Source organism: Cydia splendana, chromosome 3 (assembly GCF_910591565.1).
Source record: "Cydia splendana chromosome 3, ilCydSple1.2, whole genome shotgun sequence".
Classification (NCBI taxonomy): Eukaryota; Metazoa; Arthropoda; class Insecta; order Lepidoptera; family Tortricidae; genus Cydia; species Cydia splendana.
In genome coordinates, this window is record NC_085962.1 from 16003536 (window position 1) to 16031277 (window position 27742).

The 27742-nt window shown below is 37.2% G+C and overlaps 3 protein-coding genes and 1 long non-coding RNA gene across 4 annotated transcripts in view; 2 read left to right on the top strand and 2 right to left on the bottom strand.

The window, feature by feature from the left end:
* The window catches only part of LOC134806675 (coiled-coil domain-containing protein 18-like), a 57913-nt gene extending 55788 nt beyond the window's left edge, over positions 1 to 2125 (top strand). The window contains exons 14-17 of the mRNA XM_063780002.1: positions 43 to 164; positions 536 to 638; positions 888 to 1127; positions 1282 to 2125. Of these exons, the coding sequence (XP_063636072.1) occupies positions 43 to 164; positions 536 to 638; positions 888 to 1127; positions 1282 to 1977 (1161 nt within the window). The 3' untranslated portion in view covers positions 1978 to 2125. The remainder of the gene's footprint in view (positions 1 to 42; positions 165 to 535; positions 639 to 887; positions 1128 to 1281) is intronic.
* A 3506-nt stretch (positions 2126 to 5631) lies between these two features.
* LOC134789402 (uncharacterized) overlaps positions 5632 to 27742 on the top strand; it is a 368254-nt gene continuing 346143 nt past the window's right edge. Inside the window, exon 1 of the long non-coding RNA XR_010144048.1 lies at positions 5632 to 6001. This is a non-coding gene — a long non-coding RNA (uncharacterized LOC134789402). The remainder of the gene's footprint in view (positions 6002 to 27742) is intronic.
* Positions 6292 to 7252, bottom strand: LOC134806897 (uncharacterized). Its single transcript, XM_063780319.1, has 2 exons — positions 7054 to 7252; positions 6292 to 6591 (listed from the first exon to the last, which is right to left on the bottom strand). The coding sequence occupies exons 1-2, from the start codon at positions 7243 to 7245 to the stop codon at positions 6301 to 6303; spliced, it is 483 nt and encodes a 160-aa protein (XP_063636389.1). The 5' UTR covers positions 7246 to 7252; the 3' UTR covers positions 6292 to 6300.
* LOC134806676 (golgin subfamily A member 4-like) overlaps positions 7298 to 27742 on the bottom strand; it is a 28665-nt gene continuing 8220 nt past the window's right edge. The window contains exons 7-9 of the mRNA XM_063780003.1: positions 9391 to 9497; positions 9191 to 9311; positions 7298 to 7312 (exon numbers count right to left, since the gene is read on the bottom strand). Of these exons, the coding sequence (XP_063636073.1) occupies positions 7298 to 7312; positions 9191 to 9311; positions 9391 to 9497 (243 nt within the window). The remainder of the gene's footprint in view (positions 7313 to 9190; positions 9312 to 9390; positions 9498 to 27742) is intronic.

Genomic DNA, 27742 nt, shown 5'->3' on the forward strand with positions numbered 1-27742 from the left:
GATACCTACCACCTACAACTCGTGCAATCATTATTATTCTAGCAAAACTGGAACAACGCTGTCGACTCAGAAAAACAGTTGAAAAATAATTTGAATAATAAGGAAAAGTATATTTTAGAGCTGGAAGGAGTACGAAACCTGCTCGAACAACGCCTACTCGAAAGGTATGGTGTGGGTAGTAAATATTGGGACTTTTCTAAGAAAGTTTATAAAAAATAAAATAAAATAAGAGTGAGAGTTTTTGACTGTTCTATTTCGGTAATTATTACATATGGAAAGTTTTATAAATTATATTTATCAAACTATCAATTCATATTACCTACATACATATACGTATAGTTTATCAAAAATAAATAAGTAAGGCTAAGAAAATAAATCTTGACACGACGGAAGTGTCAAGGAACCGTTATTGCAATCTTGGATAAGATAATTTTAATTACTTACAACTAAACTTTTTTAATGTTCATTTGATTTAATCGTTTTTATATGAAAGTAGGTAGGTCCCCAAATTTACATACAGGTGTTCGATTTTCAGTGAATTGAAAATACAAACATATTCAGAAGAATTGTCAAATATCAAAACTGTACTACGTGAAGTTTTCGGAGAATTTGAAACCATAGTAGAATTGCATGAAATGGTAAATATTCGCTCGTAGTTTTTTTTGTATTTTACATTGCATAGATTATAGAGCATTATGTAAACACTCACTCATGTATTTCAAAGTTCGTTTGATACAAAATCCGAAAAAATAGGTTAACGATTTGAATAGAGTTTGAAACGAGATATTCATCTCGAATATGAAAGTGTTTTTAGATTCAGAACAATTAAACAATTTGTACTCAGACGAAGTGGCGAGTATAGTTACTAGATATGATTTAAATTCCAGATAAAGCAGCAAACCCTTCAGCTAGTAGAAGCCAATCTAAAAAATAATACTTTGACTGAAGACTTAATCGAAAAGGATATTGAACTACAAAAACGTGTTGAAATCATAACAGAGCAGGAACATTTGTTAGAGGAACTGGAAGCGACCCTGAAGATGCTAACGGTCAAAAATGAAGAACAAACCAATATTATTAAATTACTACGAAATAATTTGGATGACAGAACTCAAGCGGATATAGAGGTAAGATAAATTAATCTTGCGCCCTGTTTACCAATTAATTATATCAGTCATGCAATGTATCTATGTGATAATCTGCGAATCAAGATTTATATAAATATAATTATTTACATATATTCTAGTCATAACATAACCCATCTAAATGATATGTTAACAGATCAATCGACAACTTGACGAGAAGAATACTGAAATTGAATCACTCATGAATTATATTGAAAAGAGAAAGGAACAAGTATCACAATTAGAGAAAATAATCCTAACTTTAGAAAATCAAATAGTCAAGTTAAGCAACCAAAAGAGAACAGCACGCGAAACTGTATTATCACTTGAGAAGAAGCTTAGTGAATATGAATCATATAACATTACAGATACAAAGAAGACGAACTTACCGATCGATAACCTAGATAATTTAATCAATATTCTAGAGTACGAGCTCACAAACCCTTCAGATGATCAATTTAATTATTCAGAACAAGAAGTAGAAGCTCGTAGAAATAAACGAAGAGCGCATAATGATTTTAAAACTCATATTCAGGATGATTGTGATATGTACCAGTTGCTAAAAAATGTGCCAACCAAAGGGATGAGTACTTTTTCAAAAAATAGAAGAAATATAAATAAAGATAATTACAAAGGTGATGGTGTTTGTGGAAACAAAATATTTCCTAGTGTGCCGGTGTCAGAATTTGCTGCCGTGCCGAAAGGAGCTGCAAATGCAACTAAGGAAAATAAAAATCTGCCCGTAGCACGTCAGCATCACACTACAAATGTCAATTATTGTTTGATGCCCAATCATATTAAAGACGAAAAAAAATTAAAGATGTTTAAACTCGCCGGTCATAAATTGCAATAAAATTGTGCAAGTGTAAAGTACCTACTTATCAGCTGATGGTGCAGTAAAAGAAAACTAAGTGTTCAAAATATTAGTTGAAAATACAGTTACTGTTGTGTGCCCATACCCACAGACAATATTGAATAATCCGAAGCTTAGTTTTGTAAAATGTCCGTTTTGTAATAAAGTGCCTACTTAATGTATATATTTTTTTATTATTTTGAGTGTTAACCCTTTACTAGGCCGCGAAGGGTTATTCCTACTAGTTACCACTAAGTTCTTACCAGTGGTAACTACTGGGAATTTTTTTCCCAGTAGTTACCATCAAAATTTTGTTAAATTACAATACTAATAAAAACAATAAATAGTATAGTATAAATATAGAGTGCTTTAATAAATAATTATAAGTAGATTAGTGTTTCAGTAAACTGCCTTAAAAGTGATCAAAATATTAAATTAGTTTAACCGGTACAAGTGCAAAAACTAAAATGTGAATGTAAGGATAAATTATTTATTTAATCATCCATTTAGATTATTTTTCAAGTGATTTTATTAGGTATTTAAACAGTTTATTTATGATTTAGTATTTTTGATCATTTTGGAGGCAGTTTACTGAAATGAAACACTAATCAATTTATAATAATTTACTAAAGCATAAATTGATTTAAAAAAATGGCTTAATCATACATTTTGGCTGGCCTGATGTTGATATTTGTATGGGAGAGTAAATTTTTTTTTTCGCCTTGTTGATATTGGTTCCATAGTAAAAGTTGTTCAGTATGACCTACATATTTACCCCGTAAATTATTGCAGGTGACTGTAAAACGCAACCTGTATTTATACTGTTTTTATTAGTATTGAACTCTAACAAAATTTTGGTGGTAGCTACTGGGAAAAATAATCCCACCTTTTACCAGTGGTAACTACTGGGAATAAAAATTCCCAGTAGTTACCACCAAACCGAGTTGGTGCTAACTACTGGGAATTATTTTTGAAAAAAATTCCCAGTAGTTACCACTGGTAAGAACTTGGTGGTAACTAGTGGGAATAACCCGCCGCGAACAACAAGCGTGTCTTTAATAAGTACCTTAAATACATTTGCAACCATAATAACCATATGTATAGAGTTGAACCAAGATAATTTTGGAAGTGTGGCAATGTCATCAGTGTGGCAGTGTCATCACTCATCATTAACCTTTTGAACGCCAAAAACACCTAAAGGCGTCGTAACTAGTCATGCGTGCCCACAGCGCCATGAACATACTACTGGCCCCGATGAAAATTAGTTCGTCTAGTTCCACACAATAATTTTGTTTATTCTAATAAATTTTACACGAGAAGATAAAATTACCCAGTAATGTGAACCATAATAGTACTTAATGTTTAATTTAGTTTATTTTGATCGTATAATAACATTGCATGAGACTTTTATTCAATCAATCAATCAAAGCATTTATTTTCAGGCTAGTAAGGCCCATAAATAACTACATACCTTACAAACTAACATATATATACAATAATAAAAATCTAAAATACAAAAAAAAAACAAAAATACTATTGCTGAAAAAATGTACTTTTCAAAAACGTTGTCCAAAACATATTGTCTTCTCCTACAGCACTGCTACTACCAGCAAAATTGTCAGTATAGCTGGTTTGTAAGTGCACGACACCTTGCATTTTGTGACTATGCACTGTTACTTGGCACAGTTGATTGTTAGCTGGTCATGAGCAGATACAGACCGGGAGCCGTCGAGAGCCACCTCTCATTTAGTGGGGGGGAGGGGGGAAGTTCGACGCTGCGGCGCTTCACTTGGAGCAACATTTCTCTAAAACTATACCTATTAGGGCATGTAATATATCATTTTCGGATAAATTTATATCTATATATATATAATATCTATATATAAAATCTATTTCTAGAACAAAAACAATGCACTTACTAACAAAAAAAAAAGAATAAAGTAGAAAAGACTAATAAAAGTATTTTAGATTTTTTTATAATCACCAATTTTTTTTTAAGTGTAGGAGGAATCTGAAAACAAAAAATACTGTCGTATAGCTACAGTTATTAAAAAAATCTTTTTTTGTTAGAAAGTGCACTGTTTTTGTTCTAAAAATAAATTCCTCATCCTCAATTTATCCGAAAATGATATATTACATGCCCTAATAGGTATAGTTTTAGAGAAATGTTGCTCCAAGTGAAGCGCCGCAGCGTCGAACTTCCCCCCTCCCCCCCACTAAATGAGAGGTGGCTCTCGACGGCTCCCGGTCTGTATCTGCTCATGACCAGCTAACAATCAATTGTGCCAAGTTTCAGCGCATAGTCTCAAAGTGCAAGGTCCCCATACAACGGTGTGCACTAACAAACCAGCTAGTAGGTACATTGGCAAAGCCGTGTTGCTTTCCCTAGTAAGAGCCCTTTTCACATCTGTTATATAATATACCCGTCAAATAAAAAATTAAAATCATATTTTTTTTTTCTTTCAGTACAATTATTTTGTACTTTACTATTACTTACAGTACTTTCTTGTATTTGGATTTAGTTATTGTAGAATATAACCATATAAAATTAAACTACCATTTAGCATAAAAATTTTGTGATTTTTAGGGTTCCGTACCTCAAAAGGAAAAAATGGAACTCTTATAGGATCACTCGTGCGTCTGTCTGTCTGTCCGTCTGTCACAGCCCATTTTATCCAAAAGTACTGGACCAATTAAGTTGAAATTTGGTACACATATGTAAATTCGTGACCCAAAGACGGACATCTTACGTAAACAAATGAAATTTAAAAAATGGAGGCCACTTTTGGGGGGTAAATGAGAAAATTATAAAATAATGTTTTTTTAAACGATATCGTGTTACATATCAAATGAAAGAGCTCATTTTGAGAATCTCAAATATATATTTTTTGTAATTTTAAAATAAATTGTTTAGAAGTTATTTAAGAAAATAGCAAATAATTACCATATCCCCCCCTATCTCCGAAACTACTGAATCTAAAATTTTGAAAAAAATATACAAAATAGTTCTTTACCTATAGATAACAGGAAAACCTATTAGAGTCAAGCGTGAGCCGGACTAATTACTTAGTTTTTGATCCGACCCCTACGGGTTTTCTAAAGGCAATTCACTCGCGTTTCACATATAAAAAATACATTGTTAAAAATTGGGTAATGTCCGGAACCCTTGGAACGCGAGGCTGACTCGCACTTGGCTGGTTTTTAAACTTAAACGCTGTCAAAGTAACCTTTACACTTTCAAGTAAGGTTAATATGCCCGTGACGTAGCTTGGCGTGTGAGTGGCGTTTTTGTTTATGACGTAAAGCGTTAAAAGGGTTATGTCATATTTTAAAAAAGTATGACGTTTATAATGATTAACTGACACCTTCGCACTTTGTTCTATTCATGATTAATACCAAATAGTGACTAAAGTATATAGCTAAAATCAAAAAACGACAGCAGTTGCAGCACGACCTCGCGGTCCGATTTTGACGTTGAGCCACCATAAGTATTCAAGGAAATTACTGTCTCTATTAATTTTTAAGTAATTATGATACTTATTTATAATATATTAGTATTCATTTCAGTAGTAATCACATCAGTTAACACAACAGTTCTTGGTATTATCGTTGTCATAACCAAATTTAAAAAAAGCGGCCAAGTGCGAGTCGGACTCGCCCATGAAGGGTTCCGTAGCAGCAAGTAACATAATAAAATTGCGGTTTACGATTTATGACGTATTAAAAAAAACTACTTACTAGATCTCGTTCAAACCAATTTTCGGTGGAAGTTTGCATGGTAATGTACATCATATATTTTTTTTAGTTTTATCATTCTCTTATTTTAGAAGTTTAGAAGTTACAGGCACATTTTACCATTTTGGAAGTGCCTCTCGCGCAAAATATTCAGTTTAGAAAAAAAATATATTAGAAACCTCAATATCATTTTTTATGACCTATCCATAGATACCCCACACGTATGGGTTTGATGAAAAAACCATTTTTGAGTTTCAGTTCTAAGTATGGGGAACCCCCAAAATTTATTGTTTTTTTTTTCTATTTTTGTGTGAAAATCTTAACGCGGTTCACAGAATACATCTACTTACCAAGTTTCAACAGTATAATTCTTATAGTCTCGGAAAAAAGTGGCTGTGACATACGGACGGACAGACAGACAGACAGACAGACATGACGAATCCATAAGGGTTCCGTTTTTTGCCATTTGGCTACGGGACCCTAAAAAGCTCTAGCTGAAAAAATAAAACTATACTGCTGTCATAAGTTTATTCTGGACTTTCGGTCAAATATTTATAAAACTTTTATAACGCGCGGAAAGTTACATTTCTATTTACCAATAAAAGCATCTTTTGCAAAATAAGAAGAAGTTCCGAGATACGAAGCCACGTTCTCCGCCGCGATATACTGGTTGGAATTGGAGCGGTTGAGGAAAAGCCGCTCGAGGATGGCGCGGCGCTGCTCGAGATGGTTGCGCACGCGGCGCTCGCGCTTCAGCTGCTGGTCCTGCGAGACCACCATGTCCTGCAGCTGCAACAGGCGCTCGCGGTCCGACCGGAGCTCCGTCCACGTCTCTGCGGCCTTCAGGCACACCGGCGACAGCGAGCTCGACAGTTTAGCCTACATACAGTTTTAAATTAGTAAATATGTAAGTACTTCATTCTTAATAACATCAGACAGTTAAGTTGTGACCTATGGATCACTGAGGTCAACACCTAGATATATAATCTTGTAACCAATCTATATAGATATGGATAGTACAAAATTTACAGGTTGGGCAAATTGCAAATTGGGTATCTTTGACAATCTTTTTTGGCATTAATGGTCAAATCGTTTATAATTACGGAATATTTTCTTCGTTCGTAATTGTTCGTTTATAATTATGTGTTATTTATTACATCGGTAACATTTGATGACTTTCCTATGTCGATGTCACAGAGTCAGAGAGAGATAATGATATCGGCAGGCAACCCAGTGACATTGTACTCATTATAAACATATTTTTTCTAAAACATGTTTTGTTAGGAAAAACTATAGATGAAGGTCACTGTAACATTTAGGCTTTCCCTGTACAATGCTTACATCGGTTTCACTGTGCGGCCGTTCCCGTTGGCCCTCGAGCTGCGAGACCATGTCGCGGCGCGCGCGCGTGACGCATGCGAACAGTTCCGCGCAGCGCTCGTGTCGCTCCAGCATCAGCGCGCGCGACATTGCCGTAGTCACCAGCGACTCGCGTTCGCGCGTCAGCTGCGCAACTTGCGTGGATAACTCCATAACCTTTAAATTATGTATTCATTGAGATTTTTCATTTCTCATACTCTGGAAGTCACTCGTTGTGTATCTGTTACCATAAAAACTCGTTTTAAGTGAAAACGCGATTTCCCTAGTTAAGAGTAGTACATCTACCATCAGTTTTTACATTGACATATACGCTCACGTCTACGTAATTTACTTTCTATGCATCTCGCTCGTACTCGCATATTAGTGCAAGCGAGATATACAGAAAGTAAATTACGTAGACGTGAGCGTTATGTCAATGTCAAAACTGATGGTAGAGGCTTAGGTAGTTGTCCGTATCGCCTAGGTAAAAACGCGTTTTCACTAGTTAAAACTACTTTTCACAAAGTGTTTTAACTATTTAGGAGATTCTTCAGTCAAGACTAGTTAGTTTTCACAAAGTGCCTTGGTGAAAACTAGTATTCACTAACTGATTTCAGTTAAAACTAGTCTCCACTGGTTAAAGCTAGTTTTCACGGTATTCTGCCAGAGTCAAAAATTTGGTATGTACGACAATAAGCAGGAGGAGCGTGTTAGAGCGTGATCGAAAAGCGCGCGAAGCCGAGCGAACGCCAGAACCGACTCTACATATGTTATGTATTAATTTTAATTTACCTCAATTGTTGTATAAAAGTTACCTCAAGGTAATACTAAAAATAAACATTTTTACTTCGTCATGCTTTGTAAAATACACATTTTAATTTCTTCATAATATATGCACAATGAAAAATATAGAGTGTTTAACCGGGTGAAAGCACTCATTTCATATCTTATTTACCAAATAAAAAAAATTCTTTGTTTGCATGGGGGTGTGTCACTTTCCATTACTTAGAGAAAAAAAACACAAAAAAATCCATTTTGTATGGGAGGTACCCTATTTTTTTTGTTTTTAGATTTTATTTTAAGACTTTTTTTGGATTGGTTAATTTATATATCCATGCCAAATTTCAGCTTTGTAGCACTAACTATCACGGAGCAAATCCTCGGACAGACAGACAGTCGGACATGGCGAAACTATGTACATATAAGGGTTCCTGGTTGACTACGGAACCCTAAAAACAGAGCTACAGCACGCCCTGGGCGATTGGGCGTCGCCAAGGGGAGGCGAGAGGGGCAGAATCTATGAGAGATATATTGTAGTTCGTTTTTTTAGCATTAGAAAAAGACTACGCGATCTTGACGGTCTTTTAATTGAAAAACGCTTTTTAAAATATCAGTAACTATTACTTATGAAAGCAAAAGAATGTAAATGATCATAATTGTATATGATTCATAATTGTTACAAATTTCATTACTTACTTATGAAAGCAAAAGAATGTAAACAACGGGTTGCACTCCGGGAGTGCCGGCAGAAGTGAAAACACAATGACATTGTAACAGTTTTTCGATCAGGTCACGTGTCCGTCTTACGAAGCGTCTTACGTCTTACGTCAAAATATTAATAACAGCGCCATCTAGTGCAAAATGTCTGCAACACTAATTATAATTGAGGTTAACGCCATCTAGCGTTATTTCGTCGCATTATTTGAAACCCCTAAGCACATCACTGTTAGTACTCGAGTTATATTAGCACCAGTTAGAGGGAAACTCACTAGATGGCATTTAAATCAATAAAGAAAAACTCAATGACATTGTAACAGTTTTTCGATCAGGTCACGTGTCCGTCTTACGTCTTACGAATCTTACGGTCACGTGACACCTGTTACGAGTTTAGCATTTTTTCCCCATCACAAAAAGTGCACAGCGCCGCCGCTAAAGAAGTTTTCACTTCAATAATCGTACCTATATGATTCATAATTGTTACATATTTGCAGTGACTTATTTCCATAACTGTTTTTCAAAAGACACGTCAAGATTGTTACCTTTATTCTAATGCTAAAAAAACGAACTATAGGGTATACCCAGCTATTTAGAATTTGTAATTAAGTATAGGTATACATACCTCTAAAGTAAGATCGTGGTTATCGTGGGTAGTCTTACTACAACACTCGTAATAATCTTTTCGCGAGACTTCGATATTCAGTGAAATAATCTGACGGTCTTTTTGTGTTAAGTTTTCATTCCTATAATGCAAAAACAACATAAATTAAGAGTAGCCCACTCTCCGATACTTAAATTACAGATCGTTGCCGGAGTACTAACATTGACTTAATCGTTTGTTTTAGTTCTTCAATAACCTGTTGGAGTTTAAAATTTTTTTCCTCCCTCAGTAACAGTTCGTTAGCTAAGTTATTCTCGGAGCCTTCTTGCTGGAATGGTACAAAATAAAATGAGGATTAGATGAGTACCTACAGAATTTTACGAAAGTAAGCGTACAATCATAAGTGTATCTATATGTATGTACATAAGGGCCTTGGGCAGCAGACTAATATACAGAAAAAACCGGCCAAGTGCGAGTCGGACTCGCGTTTCATGGGTTCCGTACATTACCCAATTTTTAAATAGTACATTTCAATGCAAGTGTGGAAAGTGTGTTATTATTTACGAGTCCCGAGATGTCTTTTATGAGCCGTAGGCGAAAATAAAAGACACGGGACAAGTAAATAATAACACTTCCACACGTACATTGAATGACGTTTTTTAATACATTTGCGAAAAAATCTAAATAAAACAAATATTGGTTAAAGCCTGACCATTAATATATGATCATGCGCCATGTTGCGGAATTTCATTGGAACTAATTTCTTACACTGGCAATAATTTTAATGATAGGTTGTCACTGTTGTCAGTGTCATTGTGGCGGTTTACTTGAATAATACCTACTTAAGTGTTGAATATTAAATAATAAATGACAAAAAATGGCCAAATCTATACATAATCAAGAGCGAAACATTGTAAATAATGTAAATAGTAAACTGCTGGGAAAGAACTAAACTTATTTTGCTACGAAACATTTTCAGATTAACATCAGAGCTGACAGGTAAACAAATCAAAATGTCATTATAGTCTGGTTATTACGACTTGGTTATTGTAGTGTTATGTTATACATAAGCGAGGAAATACTTAAGTACAGTTTCAGTTTCAGTTTCATTTATTTTGTTTAACATAGGTTACTATGTTTTACCCACTATCCAGGTGTACTAAATTGTCTCGTGCGGTTATCAAATAAACGCATGCTTATGTCTAAAAACCTACCTATCTGAAAACATAGTCATACATTAATATTAATACTGCTACAAATTTCACTTTAAATACAAACTGAAATATTGTCTTACAATTATAATACAAAATTTAAATACAATGTCAATAGAAAAAAATACATCTAGATATCAATAATCAATACAATTCTAATACAAGTCTGAGCCATTATCATCATTTATATATTCACTAATAGTATAGTAGCATTTGTCAATAAGATACGAAGTAAACTGTTTTTTGAATTCATACATGTCAAGTACTTTAAAATAGGCCTGTTGCAAGTAACAAAGAATCACGGAAATAATGGTTTCAAAGAAACATATATGTTAATTATGATTCTAAAAAATGGCCCAATCTCAGTATAAACTGAAGGATTATTAATATATTCAATGAAATAAAACTGCAAAATTCTCCAATCAGCCATTATTATTGAAACGCCAATCAGAAGCGTTCCAAACAGTGACGTCATCAATCCATAACATATTTCTTAGAGCAACATAGACAACCTCATTGACCGAAATCCATACGTTCTCACCAAAGAGTTCGAAGGTGCAATAAAAATGTTATTTCGCCACTAAACATTTATAACGTCCAAAAATATTATTACACGATATAAAGGAGATATCTATTTGTTATTATCTAAATAAAATGCTAAATAATGCGATATTACACAATATTATTTCACCAAAAAACTTTTTTAATTATTTGGCTGAATGGAACTATCATTGCCATGTTGGCTGTCGTAACTAGAAAAAATGAAAAATTAAAAAGTAAAACCTTTTCACTAAAAATTTACATGTATCTAAATAATTCATCTTAAATTGCAACCGTGTGAGAGTTTTTGTGTAAAATGAGTTATTGTGATACATTTTTGTAATGTATTTATCATCCCTAATCGTAATATATGGTGCTGAATTAACAATATCATTCGGATTCAAGGGAAATTCGTAACTGTAAGTATGTAAACAATGTCTACCACCATACCACCAACTAAATGGTGACGTCACAAATGTCGTGCGAGGCGTTTTCGCGAGTTTTAAACTAGCTATAATAAAATGCAATTATTTATGTTAAATCTTATGAGTATAGCTGAAATATTGTGTTTTTCGGAACCAATACAAGTGTACCGACGGTTTACTAACGAATGGGCCAAAAACGTTTCCCAAAGTATCACATCCCAAACTATGTTTCCCAAATTATCATTTCCCAAAAAAATGTTTGGCAAAACAACTTATCGCAAACTTTCACTTAGCAATAGTCTTTTTTGGCAAGTTATTGTTTAGCAAATAATTACTTGGACAAGTTACATTTTACCAAGTATTATTTAGTCAAATGTATCATTAAGCATAACTTACATGTCCCAAAATATTGCATGGCATACAATTTACATACCAATAGAGAGGAGGCTGCAGAATTTAATTTGGCTGGTATTTAACTGATCATTACATATAGTAAAAAGTAACGTCAAAAAAAATCATTCTTACTGCCAAAAATATGTAGTAGGTACTTAAATGATCACTAAAATTAAAACTCCATTTTAATGTAAAATGATAACCAAATTTGTTACATCTTGCTATTCTATTAAAGCAAATAACACCAAAGTATCCTAAAAATAGTAAATAACCACCAATATTTAAACCACATTTTAGTTTAAAATGTCATGCAATTTTTTTACATCTCGTTATTCTATTAAATTATTAATCCACTTCGTGACCTTTTTCTAGTACATAGTATTTCGTTTCTGTAAGGATCGCAGTTCTAACCTAACCTAACCCACTTTTCTAATAGCATTTCGTTTCTGTAAGGGTCACAGTTCTAACCTAACCTAACCCACTTTTCTGATAGCGGTTCCGTTTTGTGAGGATCGCAGTTCAAACCTAACCCAACCCACCCAAATTACGTAGAATTTAACGTACCTATATTACATAACATAACAAAAACTACAAATTTAAATAGAGAAAGAGATGCCTATTTGTCAAATTTGCGAAGTGACAATTTTGACCAAACATCTTTTTGGAATATAATAGTAGCCAATAAAAAACGTTTGCTAAATAAGTTTTTGTCCTAATAACATTTGACAAAGTAAAATCATGCCAAATGATAATTTGACCAAATAAATTATATTATAATTTATTTGGTCAAATTATCATTTCCCAAAGGAACCTTTAGCAAAGTTACACTTCGCATATAAAATCATGCCAAATGATAATTTGACCAAATAAATTATATTATAATTAAATCAAATTATCATTTGGCATGATTTTATATGCGAAGTGTAACTTTGCTAAAGGTTCCTTTGGGAAATGAAACTATTGCGATAAGTTTGTTGGGAAGTGAAATTTGGCGAAACGTATTTGGCCCAAACGAAAGTACACCGTACCGACAATAATAAAAGGGATTTCAAAATTTGTCATCAGGCCTATTGTCTGGAATTTTATTAAATATAACAAAGATGTGTTTGAAAAATATTTACTATGGGCAAAGATATACATAACATACATTTTCATTTTTAGTTTTAATCTTGTGTCGATAGATGGCAATAAATTTATAGTGACTACAAAATTTACTATGACAATAACTCTCTATGTCTATACACTCTATTCTTTTTGCTATGGGCTTTGGAGACGATCAATTTTATTCATTGACAATGTAGCAGACCCTATGTAAGGTAATTTTGACCTATGTGTGACGCGTAAGAAAATACATGAATTTTATACGGTAAAAACCATCAATAAAAAAATTTGAACACCGAATATTTGGATTCTGATTATGATTAGAGTGAGTAAAAGTATGTAAGTCAAAATAACGAGTTGCCAATCCACATTGTTCAGACTATATTGAACTGTTGCCATATAAATGAGAATAATAGCGCCCTCTTGACAATGATCATATATTCCTGGTCAGACTTTACATGAGTATTACACTTACAGTTACGAATTTTCCCTTGAACTTGAATGATATTCTATATTATACAGCACTATAAACTACGTTCAGAGTTGATTTACATTGCAAAAAATAATCACATTAACTCATTTCACACAAAACACTCTTACAGTTGCAATTTAAATTAATTATTTGGATACAACTAAATTTTAAGTGAAAATGGCGGGCGCCGGTTTTACTTTTTAATTATTTATTTTTTCTGTTAACGGCAGCCAACGTGGCAATGATAGTTCCATTCAGCCAAATAATAAAAAAGTTTTTTAGTGAAACATCGTATTATATAACGTTTTATTTATATAATAACTAATAAATATTTACTTTACATCTTGTAACAATACTTTTTGTACGTAATAAATGGTTAATGGCAAAATAAAAATTATATCGGACTGTTCTTCACTTTTATCCGAAAAAGCTGATTTAACAAGAGGAGTTCCACAGGGATCGGTGATCGGGCCCGCTCCTGTTCATATTATACTCCGCAGATATAAGGTCCCACATCACGCATTGCAAATACCACATATATGCAGACGACATACAAGTGTATATATCATGTAAGCCAGCTGACATTGACAGTGCTATAATAGAATAATTTTTAAGAAAAAAAAACCGACTTCTATGGGGCCCGGTGAAAGATTATGGTAGATGGTGCACTATGTAGAAAAGGAGGTAAAACCACCCACTTTTCTAGTAGCATTTCGTTTCTGTAAGGGTCGTAGTTCTAGCCTAACCTAACCCACTTCTCTGATAGCAGTTCGGTTCTATGAGGATCGCAGTTCGAACCTAATCAAACTCACTTCTCTAGTAGCATTTCGTTTCTGTAAGGCTCGCAGTTCTAACCTAACCTAACCCACTTTTGTTCGGTTCTGTGAGGATCGCAGTTAATAATAATAATAATAACGGCGAGTACTTGCACAGACATAATCTCGTAGCCAGGATTATTCACCAGCAACTTGCTCTTCTGTATGGCCTTGTGGACCGCGAAGTACCGTACTACAAGTACTTACCTGCGCCTGTTCTCGAGAATGGTCGTGCCACGCTCTATTGGGATCGATCTATCATCACTGACAGGACTATTGTCGCCAATAAGCCTGACATCGTGCTGATAGACCGATTGCAGCGCCGGGCCGTGCTCGCCGACGTCACCATCCCCCATGATGAGAATCTCGTGAAGGCCGAGAAGGACAAGTCCAGTAAGTACCTAGACTTGGCTCACGAGATAACCGCCATGTGGGATGTTGATTCGACGATCATTGTCCCGATAGTCGTTTCAGTGAACGGTCTAATAGCGAAGAGTCTCGACCAACACCTAGAGAGACTCTCGCTGGGTGGTTGGATCAAGGGTCAGATGCAGAAGGCGGTAATTTTGGACACGGCGCGTATAGTACGTCGGTTCCTCACTCTGCGGCCCTGACCACCGGCAGCTTGGGCCAAGCCCCGCTGCCGGCGGCAATCTAGGTTAGGTTTTTTATAATGTGTTTATATGTATTTTATATTGTTTTGTAAATGTTTTTATATTTTACTTTTATATTCATATTATAAATTACCTAACTTAAGAGGAGAAATAAATAAGGAGAATAATAATAAACCCCCAGGGCAACTTGTGCCGAGCTGAATGGGAAGTGACGTCCCTTGGGTCCCATACCCCCGAGAGTCGGTCAGGCCCCTCTCTCCGGCTTGCCTTCATTGGCCGGTTGGAGTGAACACTGAGCAGGGCCGCAGGACTCTCACCTCTGGCTTGCCTTAACCGGCCGTCCAGTGTGGGGTGTCAGAGCTATATGCTCGCAGGGCGGAAGTGAAATTTGCCTAAGACGCGAGTTGGCACAGTGGCTGTTTACAGCCACTGGGTAGAAAGCGGTGTACACCTCTCCACGCCCTGAGCCGCTCACGTGATGTTGTCCCCTTGTCGCTCCGTGCGAGCGGCCGTTTTTGGGGACCCATATTGTGAGTTGGCGAGTCACCACCTGGCCCATTTTTTTTTCATGTTTTTTAACATATGAGCAGGGCAGGTGCCATAGTCTCTTCCATAGTCCCAGTTACCAGTCCATTAGCAGTTCAACCCAATAGCCCAGTTCTTTTTGTTTCTTTTTCTTGCAATAGTCCTACACTAACCGGGGCTTGTCCTTGGGTGCACTACTATAGTGCAAACAGGGATAATCGTCGGTTGGTGTCACATTACATTTAGAGTAAATTGTCTTATTACAGGGGGCCTCTACGTGTTGGCTTCGGCCCCACGCACGCCTTCCAAATGTCCGGGACCCCATGGTCCCGAGAATTTGTAATCAGACAGACAAAATAATAATAATAATAATAATAAACCGAGGGTTTTGCCTGTGCAATTGCGGACGAAGTGATGATAAAATAAATAAATAAATAAATAAATAAATATAATAGGACATTTTTACACAGATTGACCAAGTCCGCCAGTAAGCTCAAGAAGGCTTGTGTTGAGGGTACTCAGACAACGATATATATAATATATAAATACTTAAATACATAGAAAACAACCATGACTCAGGAACAAATATCTGTGTCATCACACAAATAAATGCCCTTACTGGGACACGATGATGACGAACAACTATCGGAAATATATCCTGAAGGACGGTACGGTCGACATCTGTCGGGCATGCCGCCGTCCCGGAGAGTCACTCAGGCATATCATTTCCGGTTGCTCTCATCTTGCTAACGGCGAGTACTTGCACAGACATAATCTCGTAGCCAGGATTATTCACCAGCAACTTGCTCTTCTATATGACCTTGTGGACCGCGAAGTACCGTACTACAAGTACTTACCTGCGCCTGTTCTCGAGAATGGTCGTGCCACGCTCTATTGGGATCGATCTATCATCACTGACAGGACTATTGTAGCCAATAAGCCTGATATTGTGATAATAGATCGATCGCAACGTCGGGCCGTGCTCGTTGACATCACCATCCCCCATGATGAGAATCTCGTGAAGGCCGAGAAGGACAAGTCCAGTAAGTACCTAGACTTGGCTCACGAGACAACGGCCATGTGGGATGTTGATTCGACGATCATTGTCCCGATAGTCGTTTCAGTAAACGGTCTAATAGCGAAGAGTCTCGACCAACACCTTGAGAGACTCTCGCTAGGTGGTTGGATCAAGGGTCAGATGCAGAAGGCGGTGATCTTGGACACGGCGCGGATAGTCCGCCGGTTCCTCTCTCTGCAGCCCTGACCACCGGTAGCTTGGGCCTTGCCCCGCTGCTGGCGGCACCCTAGGTTAGGTTTTTTATAATGTGTTTATATTAATTTTTATTGTTTTGTAAGTGTTTTTATATTTTACTTTTATATTCATATTATAAAATAACCTAACTTAAGATGAGAAACAAATAAAGAGAATAATTAGGGCGAGCGAAGCGAGCCCTATCACTAATCGACGAACTATGCATTCTTGTGGTACACTTTACGGAAAAACTACTGCACTGTTAGGTTTTAAATTTAACATAGTAATTTAAATTCATGTCTAGATGTGTTATCAAACATAAAAATATCATTTTATAAACCTAAAAAAATAAAATAAAGTAATAACACTTTGTATTACTACTAGCGCCATCTGTTGGCAAAATGATGAATTAACATTCGTGCTAATGTTAATTATTTCTTTCTCTAACAGATGGCGTTAGTAATAAATAAATAAATAAATATTGGACATTCTTATACAAATTGACTATTAAGTAAGAAGGCTTGTGTTGTGGGTATTCAGACAATACGATACCTATGTGGTGTTTTCAAGTTCAATAATGTCGATGGCGCTTACGCCATTAACAACGATGAATACCAAAGTGGGTACAATTTTGGATTCAACCCACCTCGCTTCACTTGGTTTGATTCCCATTTTAGCAATTAAGTTTTTGTGAATACCTACTAGAACAATCAATCTTGCTGTATATTTACTGCGGAGGTCAATTTACTCGTATGTTTTGTGACGCTGACGATGTGATGATCAGTCATGTTGTGTAAGCAAACTTAAATCGGGTATTTTCAGTTCGAGATACAGTTTCGGCGCCATTAATTTATTACGTAAGACGATTTTGGGGAGGAGGGGGTCGAACATATCTTATTTTTTCTTACAAGGGGGTGGGAGGGGGTTTTCATAGTTCTTAAGTAAGATCACAAAGATGCGATTTTTTTTTAATTTCTATGAAATTATGACCTTTAAAATAATACTTCCACACTCTATGCTATCAAACACGGTGCAGAGTTAGCTTAAACGAGCTCAAGTACCTTTGTACAGGTACAAATAAACATTCATAAAAATATTTTTTTGAAAATAAATTATATTGGTGGGAGGGGGACGGGGTCAGCCTATTCTTATTATTTCTTACATAGGGGAGGGAGGGGGTCAAAAGCCGGCAAAAATTGTCTTACGTAATTAATGAATGGCGCCTTTACTGTTACTATTGCTTGGAACTGCTAAAATTATAAATAAAGATAAGCATAATTAATACAAACTTCAGTGACTTAGGGCCGATACAGACGGACTACAACCCAACTGCAACTTGTATGGGAACTGCACGCCAATCGAAACGTCGGCGTGCAGTTCAGCAAAATGACCCAGTACCCTGGCAGTACCTAGTGGAACTCAGGTTTGGTGTAACAAAGGCACATTATGGTTTGGTCATCCGACTCATCTTGATGAGCACTTAGGAGAGTAGTACCCAAGATAGAGCCGATGCCGAATCCTGGCAGTACCTAGTGGAGCTCGGGTTTGATGCAACATACATAGACACACGCTGTTTTGGATATCCGACTCGTCATGATGATCACTGGGTAGATCAGTACTTTCAGTACCCAAGATAGCTGATGCTGAACCCCGACAGTGCCTAATGGAGCTCGGGTTTTATACAACATAGGCACACGCTGTTTTGGTCATACAACTCGTCTTGATGAGAACTTAGGAGATTAGTACCCAAGATAGAGCTTATGCTAAACCCTGGCTGTACCTAGTGGAACTCAGGTTTGGTGCAACATAGGCACACGCTGTTTTGGTCATCTGACACGTCTTAATGAGAACTTGGAAGAGCAGTACCCAAGATAGAGCTGATGCTGGACCCTGGCTGTACCTAGTGGAACTGTGTGTGTTAGTTTATGTGCGGAGCAGCGTGATTACCGCCAGTAGGTGTCCAGACGGGATAGTTTTTCGATCAATTGTGTGGAGTGGACGCAAAAATAAATTCAAGAACATTGGCTCGCTGACCCAACATTATGTAGGAAAGCCAGTTGGGTTCCTTACAAAAAGTACTGGGCGGCCGTGTAGGATGTAATAAGCACTTATGAAATTGTATATTACGTGTGGATGATATTGGCAATTTGATTTTGTCGTCTGGACACGTTTTTAAAGGACAAAGTAAAAGCTGTAACAGACAGGCGTACCGGACAGCAACCGGTTCGGTACGTTAAGGTAGAAAACCTCCGCGAGCCCTTACAAAGCGCTGCTTTTTGCTAGTAATAATAAAATTCTTTATTTTGCACTACTAAAGCGCAGTTCAAACCTAACCTAATCCACTTAACGGCGCATGCGCTGCGGTGTACGGGGGTTTGAGTGGGAGGGGTTTGGCATCATCATACTTTATACCTAGGTACATTTTATGGTAGGTAATCATAGTGGTTTATTTAGTTTAGGTATCATAGTGGTTTTCCGGGTCAAGGTCCGGGTCTGAGTCCGAGTCCGGGTCCCAGTCCAAGTCAAAATCGAAATTCTAAATCACCAAACGTGTGCTATGCGTCGTTGAAGAGTTCTGTTCTGATCATCATCAGCAGTTCCACTTCATCAAATGCGACAGTTTTTAATGTAAATGCTTGATTTTATGATAAAAATACAGAAAATTCTATACGTATGCCTTTAAGATTTGAGGAGTTCCCTCGATTCCTCATGGATCCCATGTTCAGAACTTGAGCTTGACATAAATATGGCTTAAAAACCTAACTTGCTTAACAAACATAACGAAGAGGAAAAATCGCTACACGCGAGCCATGCGTCGTTGAAGAGTTCTGTTCTGATCATCATCAGCAGTTTCACTTCATCAAATGTCACGATTTTGAAAGTATATGCTTGATTTGTTGATAAAAATACAAAAATCACTGTATGTATGCCTTTAAGATTTGAGGAGTTCCCTCGATTCATCATGGATCCCATCATCAGAACTGGGTTTTGACAAAAACGGGACCAATCTGTATGCATATACATATAATCAAAAAAAAGAATTTTCAAAATCGGTCCAGTAATGACGGAGATATGGAGTAACAAACATAAAAAAAAAGCAACGGGTTGCACTCCGGGAGTGCCGACAGAAGTGAAAACTCAATGACTAATCAAAAATGTCTGCAGCACTATAAGAATACAATTATACCCATCCTCCTTTCTATTAAAAAACTTTAGTTCCGAAATTGCTGGCCAGTGAGCTTAAATTTGTAGCGTTAATTGTTTAAAATTCGAATAGAAATTGTAAAGTTACCTTACAGACCTCGCATCTAAATATATTTGGTCATGATATTTTGAGTTTTATTCACCAGTACTAGAGTTCACTTTTATTAGCGATTTCATCAAGATGAGACTTTATTGAATTATATTGGAGTGATATAAAGTTAGAATGTAATTGTGAGATCCTCGTATTTCAGCCCGTACAAGATTAGAACATTGAGCTTTATTGCTTAATATAAAAGTTCAGTTTTAAATAATTGACCTGATTATGATACGTTAACTAAAGTTCTTTGGTGAATAACATTGTCCGTTACACATGACGTCAGCGTTACGCGTTACGTTGCCTCGAGTTTATCATTTTTTCCCCACCTCAAAAAGTGCTCAGCGCCGCTAAAGAAGTTTTCACTTCAAAAAATAAAAAACATACAACCGAATTGATAACCTCCTTCTTTGAGATTTGGAAGTCGGTTAAAAATTAAACCAAGACCTCACCTCAATAGCATCATGGGCCACAGAAAACTGCCTGTTGCTTAATCCAAATAAAACTAAATACCTAGTATTTGGCAGCAGGCAACAACTGGCTGGTGTCAGTATATCAACGGATGTTACGTTAATGAATACACCGGTTGAGAGGGTGTATGAAGCGCGTAATTTAGGTCTCATAATGGATTTTGGACTACGTTATGAGAAGCATGTCTCTGAGGCCATTAGGAGTTGTTTTTACAAGCTTAAGGATTTATATAAAATTCGGCCATATTTAAGCGAAAACCTCCGCTGTCAACTAGTTGAATCACTTGTCCTATCAAAATTAAACTATGTGGATGTAGTGTTTGGGCCTAGACTTCTTGCAAAAACAAAAAGACTCATTCAACGTGTTCAAAATGCCTGTGCTCGCTTCTGTTTCAATATTCCGTTGAGAGCTCACGTGACTCTATTCCTGAACTCCATTCCAAAATGCAACACCGTCGTAAACTTCATTTGGCTTGTCTGCTCTTTGGTGTGCTTAAATATGGAACCCCGCCATATCTCTTCAATAAGCTTTCTTGTATTAAGCTCCGCGAACGCCGTAACTGTGGAATTAAATTGTTAACGCCGCGCCATGCCACAGCAGCTTTTCGGGGAAGTTTTCGCTATGCCGCTTCGAAAGTCGGGAATAATATACCTCCGCCTTTGAGAAACCTGCAAAGTATTCATAGTTTTAAGTTAAAGATTAAACAGTATTTACTTAATCACCAACTTAGCCAGGAAGCCTACAGGCTTGATAAGTACTAGCTGCCTGTAGTTTGTAATTTTACTTATGCTTACCTCAAGTGTCTTGTTCCTTTGGCCTGACAAGGGTTCATCATTCCTTATACGCCATACTTAGTAGAGTGCTGTTATGTTAGTATTTCGTACATTTTCGTAAATTCGTCATCCTACAATGCTGTTATGCTAATAAGCTAATCTTACAAGATTTTTTAACGTAGATTTTTTTTTGAGTTATGGCAGCCTCTTGGGCCTTTGCCAAAGTCAGTTGAGGCGTTTTTAGTAATTCGGGTATTAATAGGAATGCCAGCAGCAAGTTAAAAATAAGAAATACGGAATTATTAAAAACTATTTTGTGTTCCTGTTTTGTTGTTAGGATATATATGTATGATTATAATTTAATGTTATTATGACTGATAAAATTACATAAAATGGAAATGAACTCTGTAAAAACTAATCGAAGTAAAGAAGTGATGTTGGTCGGGCGAGGTATAAATGGAGGAAGCGAATCATACAAAGAAGAGGTTAATTTGTTACATTAAAAAAATATGTGATCTAGACTACCCTCATCCAATCCACATTCACACACCGACGTATCTTTAATACGAGTATGACGTTTACATAGTAATACCGGATAGCATGCATGGCCCAAACGTAATCTGCAAATAAGTTTAAGTAGAAGTAAGTTTTTTATTGGCCTTGCGATATTTAAAAAACCAGGGGTAATTTAAAGTTCAGGATAACATTAAGAGCGCTCTTACAAGAAAAGTCGAAATAATGCAAAATTGATGATACTAGTCGACGAAATTCAGGACTTTGCGCTCATTATTAGAAACAATGAGTACTTGTTCCAGTAAAAGCGTCTTCTTATCTTTATAAATATCGTTGTAAATATTAGAAAAAGGACTTATTAAATTAGTAATGATTTTTTTTCTGATGGTCGTTTCCGAAAAACCCCGTGAAGCACTGAATGGCGAGCTCTTATTTGGAAATGTTGAGAATTTTACTCTGCTAAACCTGGCTATTTTGTATTACTAATACCCTGTACTTTAGGCATATCAAACTATATTTTTCCTACATACCTTTGAGAAAGAGAAAATCAAAGTAAAACGAACTCGATTTTCTCTCCGAAACAAGTGTCAATTCCTACGAAAATCTACTTAATATCGAAGTCATTTTCATACTCAAGCAATCTGCAACGTTTGCTTATACTGTTGGTATACATTAGTGTTTATGAAATTCTACTATAATTTTTTGGCAATTTTTTGAAAACTATTCTATATTACCGATGACGCGCGCTGCGCCAGCTCAGTGCCGCGGCAGAGCTTGTAGAGGTAGGACGTGTGTCGGTCGGCTCCGCACATTTTCAACGGCGACGACGAGGTTTTTTATCATTGTGTGCGGCGGGCGCCGTGTAAAACGCTATACTGTGTGCGTGTAAACCGCAACGAGAGACTTTGATCCTAGCACCGTTTTTATAGTATTATAATTTATAATGGTACAGTTTAATAAACTACCGGACAGGATTAAAAATATTTGAAACGACCTGACATTCTATATGTATTTATTTGACTCAAGATAGTACTCAGGGTCTGATGATGGAGCCGGAAGGTGGTCACCGGTACCAATCAACCATGCAACTAAACCACTTCGTGTTTAGGCTCGTTTTATTCATCTCAACAAGATCTTTGACACAAGATAGTACTCAGGGTCTGATGATGGAGCCGGAAGGTGGTCACCGGTACCAATCAACCATGCAACTAAACCACTTCGTGTTTGGGCTCGTTTGATTCGGCTCAACAAGATCTTTGACTTAAGATAGTACTCAGGGTCTGATGATGGAGCCGGAAGGTGGTCACCAGTACCAATCAACAATGCAACTAAACCACTTCGTGTTTAGGCTCGTTTTATTCGTCTCAACAAGATCTTTGACTTAAGATAGTACTCAAGGTCTGATGATGGAGCCGGAAGGTGGTCACCGGTACCAATCAACCATGCAACTAAACCACTTCGTGTTTGGGCTCGTTTGATTCGTCTCAACAAGATCTTTGGCACAAGATAATACTCAGGGTCTGATGATGGAGCCGGCAGGTGGTCACCGGTACCAATCAACCATGCCACTAAACCACTTCGTGTTTAGGCTCGTTTTATTCGTTTCTACAAGATCTTTGACACAAGATAGTACTCAGGGTCTGATGTTGGAGCCGGAAGGTGGTCACCGGTACCAATCAACCATGCAACTAAACCACTTCGTGTTTAGGCTCGTTTGATTCGTCTCAACAAGACCTTGGACACAAGATAGTACTCAGGATCTGATGATGGAGCTGGAAGGTGGCCACGGGTACCAGTCTACCGTGTAACTGAACCACTTCGTGTTTGGGCTCGTTTGATTTGTCGCAACAAGATCTTTGACACAAGGTAGTACTGAGGGTCTGATGATGGATCTGGAAGGTGGTGACCGGTACCAATCAACCATGCAACTAAACCACTTCGTGTTTGGCTTCGTTCGATTCGTCGCAACAAGATCTTTGACACAAGTTAGTACTCAGGGTCTGATGATGGAGCTGGACTGTGGCCACGGGTACCAGTCTACCATGTAACTGAACCACTTCGTGTTTGGGCTCGTTTGATTTGTCGCAACAAGATCTTTGACACAAGGTAGTACTGAGGGTCTGATGATGGATCCGGAAGGTGGTCACCGGTACCAATCAACCATGCAACTAAACCACTTCGTGTTTGGCTTCGTTCGATTCGTCGCAACAAGATCTTTGACACAAGTTAGTACTCAGGGTCTGATGATGGAGCTGGACTGTGGCCACGGGTACCAGTCTACCATGTAACTGAAACACTTCGTGTTTGAGCTCGTTTGATTCGTCGCAATAAGATGTTTGACACAAGATACTACTCAGGGTCTGATGATGGAGCTGATGATGACAGACAGGTACCCGTCGCCACCTTCGCGCTCCATCATCAGACCCTGAGTACTACCTTGTGTCAAAGATCTTGTTGAGATGAATAAAACGTGCCTAAACACGAAATGGTTTAGTTGCATGGTTGATTGGTACCGGTGACCACCTTCCGGCTCCAACATCAGACCCTGAGTACTATCTTATGTCAAAGATCTTGTTGAAACGAATAAAACGAGCCTAAACACGAAATGGTTTAGTTGCATGGTTGATTGGTACCGGTGACCACCTTCCAGCTCCATCATCAGACTCTGAGTATCACCTAGTGTCAAAGATCTTGTTGAGACGAATCAAACGATCCTAAACACGATGTGGTTTAGTTGCATGGTTGATTGGTAATGGTACCTTCCAGCTCCATCATCAGACCCTGAGTACTATCTTGTGTCAAAGATCTTGTTGAGACGAATCAAACGAGCCCAAACACGAAGTTGTTTAGTTACATGATAGACTGGTACCCGTGGCCACCTTCAAGCTCCATCATCAGACCCTGTGTATCTTCAGTGTCAAAGATCTTGTTGAGACGAATCAAACGAGCCTAATCATGTTACTACATGGTTGATTGGTATCCGTGACCACCTTAATCATCATCAGATCCTCAGTACCAGTTCGTTTTTAAACCCTCGTTGATACAAACTTTACAACCTATAGGTACCAAATGCAATGACGAAACATGTAAATAAGCGAGTAGGTACCTATAATTTCTTTCGAGTAATATACCTTCATAAGTACAAGTATGGGGCTATTCATAAATTACGTCGTTTCAAATGGGAGGAGTGGGGGGGTCTGGACATCGGATGATGGTAACATGACGTAGGAGGAAACAGATTCATCCGAAGCTTGATTTTTGGATGATTTGAGGGGTGGGGGGGGTCAAAAATCGTCAAAAATAGATGACGTAATTTATGAACAGCCCCTATGTACATTTGCACTGCATTTAGTATTTTCGTTCTTACCAAATAACAGTTTTAGAACTTTAAAAGTTAAGTACAGTTAGTGTTGTTATGGTTGATTTCAATATGCTTCGCGAAGGATCAAGAATGTTTAATCCATCATTGTAGTGCGAGTGTGGTAGAAGGGATCGGCGTACTGAGCTCGCACGGCCTGCCGCAGCGCGTAAAATACCTAAACTCGCTCAACGCCGAAATGTAATAGCGCTCTTAAACCTAGGAATCCACACAGCTGATCCTACATAACCATGAACCGACAATCGGGAAGCATCTGTATATTTGGGTCAATACTTAGCGATAGCTTTATTTAACTGTGAGAGCGGAGCCGTCGTATTTTTATTAATTCCTATGTCAAGTAATATATTGGGTCTCAATATGATTGCTTTATAAGGGGTTTCGAAGATTGGATTAAGACTACACTGAAAAACTGGACAAGGGAGGTGAGCAAATTTGAGATAACTTTTAATTAAACAAGGAGGTTCTTTGTGAGACCAGAACTTAGATGATTTAATTAACCCAGATAGAACATGCAGTTTTGAAACAAGAGGATGAGCAGACGATTGCATAATGTTAAGAGGAATCTATCTGAGAGGTACTGTCTTCTTAAATGGAGAGGTGGATCAACACATTCAACTTGAAGAGCTATAACAGGAGAAGATTGCATAGCACCAATAACAATACGAAGGCTTTGGATTGAATTTTGTCAAAAGAGTTTAATGAAACTTTATTACAAGGTTCAAGGAGAAAAGACCCGTAATCAAGATTACTACGCACTAGGCATTATAAACTAATTTTTGACAGTAAGGATGGGAACCCCACCAGACACCAGAAAGGGAACGAATAATGTTAGTATTCTTCTCACACTTTTTAGCTGTATAATTAATATGATGGATTCCAGTCAATTTATCAAAAATTAAACCCAGAAATTTAACTTTATCTGACTGAGGAATTGGAATTTCGTTATCAATTACTTGCAAAATCCGGAGTACGTAATTTACGAGTGAAAGAAACAACTGTACTCTTAGTAATAGAGAGGGATAATCCATGGTCTTCTAGCCAAATATGTAAATAACTTAAAGCTGAATTAAGTAAAGGAACCACATCTACGATATTGGGAGCTGAACCATACAAACATATATCATCCGCATATTGTAACACATTACAAAACGAATTAACTGAGAGTTCTAAATCTTATCATAAGTATAAATACTATACAACAGTGGGCTTAAGATTGAACCCTGAGGAAGACCCTTCCATACTAACCTAGGAGAAAGACAGATATTTTTTGAACTGATAAGAATGGATCTACATAAAAGAAAATTTATTGTAAAATTTTCAAGCCTTTCTGGAAAATGTAAATCATGGAGCTTTTGCCTAAGACTAGGGAGACGTACATTATCATAAGCAGAAGCTACATCCAAAAAAACCCCACCACGGAATGACATTTGGAGAACGCAATTCGAATATCAGTTGAAAATATGGCAAGACTATCCATCGTACCGAGGCCCTTGCGGAAACCAAATTGACTTCTAGGCAACAATCCTCTGCTCTCCGCCAACCATTCCAATCGATTTTTAATAAGATGTTCAAGAATTTTAGCTAAAGTTGACGAAAGGGCAATAGGACGATACCCAGATGGATCGTTGCTTAACTTTCCTGGCTTAAGTATGGAAACTATAATCTGAGTCTTCCAATCATCTGGAGGAATGCCTGATAAAAATATTTTATTAAGAATATGCAAAAAGAACTGCTTTGAATCTGGACTGGCATGCAAGATGAAGGAATAAGGAATTCCATCTACACCAGGAGGGGAGTCCTTAAGATGACTAATGGCCTTCAAAAATTCTTCATAAGAAAAAGGTTCATCAAATTGATTATTTGAAGTGCAAAGCAGAGAAGGGAGAACAGGTGAAACTTCTTCCAGAATAGGAACCGAGAGGGGAGCAAGCTTCTCTGCGAACGGTTCGACCCACTCCGAAGGATCGTTTGATTGCACTTTTGATTCAGATGCAAAAGCACCGCGGAAACGATTCAGTTTTCTCCATACTGAGGAAGACGGAGTAGATGAAGAAAGACTTTCACAGAACGTTTGCCATCCTTTTTGTTTTTTAACTAGGAGAAATTTAGAACAATCATCAGCAATCTTTAAGTAATTATCATAATTCTCCCTAGAAAAATTTAAAGATAGCAATTTCTCTGCATTTTTCCGTTTTCCTACAGCTTCAGAGCATTCCGAGTCCCACCACGGGGGATAAGGAGTTTTTCTAGGACACTGTCTCTTTTGTGGAATAGAGTCATTGGCTGCTACGATGATCGCATTCTTAAATTTATTGTATACAGCAGCTACGTCCTCGTTACTATGATCAGAAATTCGAGCAATTTCGTTATCCAATAATAAACTGTACATAGGCCTGTCAGCCTTAGCTGTCTGGTATTTAAATCTAGGAGAGAAAGAAGTAGATGGAACAGGCTCAGGGAAAGATAACAGGACAGGAAAATGGTTACTTCCAAAAGATATGGAAGAACACGCCATGAGAGTCTAGATGATAGTGAAGAAGAAGAAACGGAAATATCCACAGCGCTACTAGGATTTTGTGAAAAAGAAACACGTCTTGTAGGGGAACCATCATTAAGGACACATAAATTCAGAGAGTCAAATAGATGTAGAAAATGATGAGAAACAGAGTCACAATGATGTGAACCCCACGACGTATGGTGAACATTAAAGTCACCAAGAATTACTAAAGGGGAGGGAACAGATGATAAGATATACAAAAGTTCAGGAATCATAGCAGAGTGTGGATCAGGA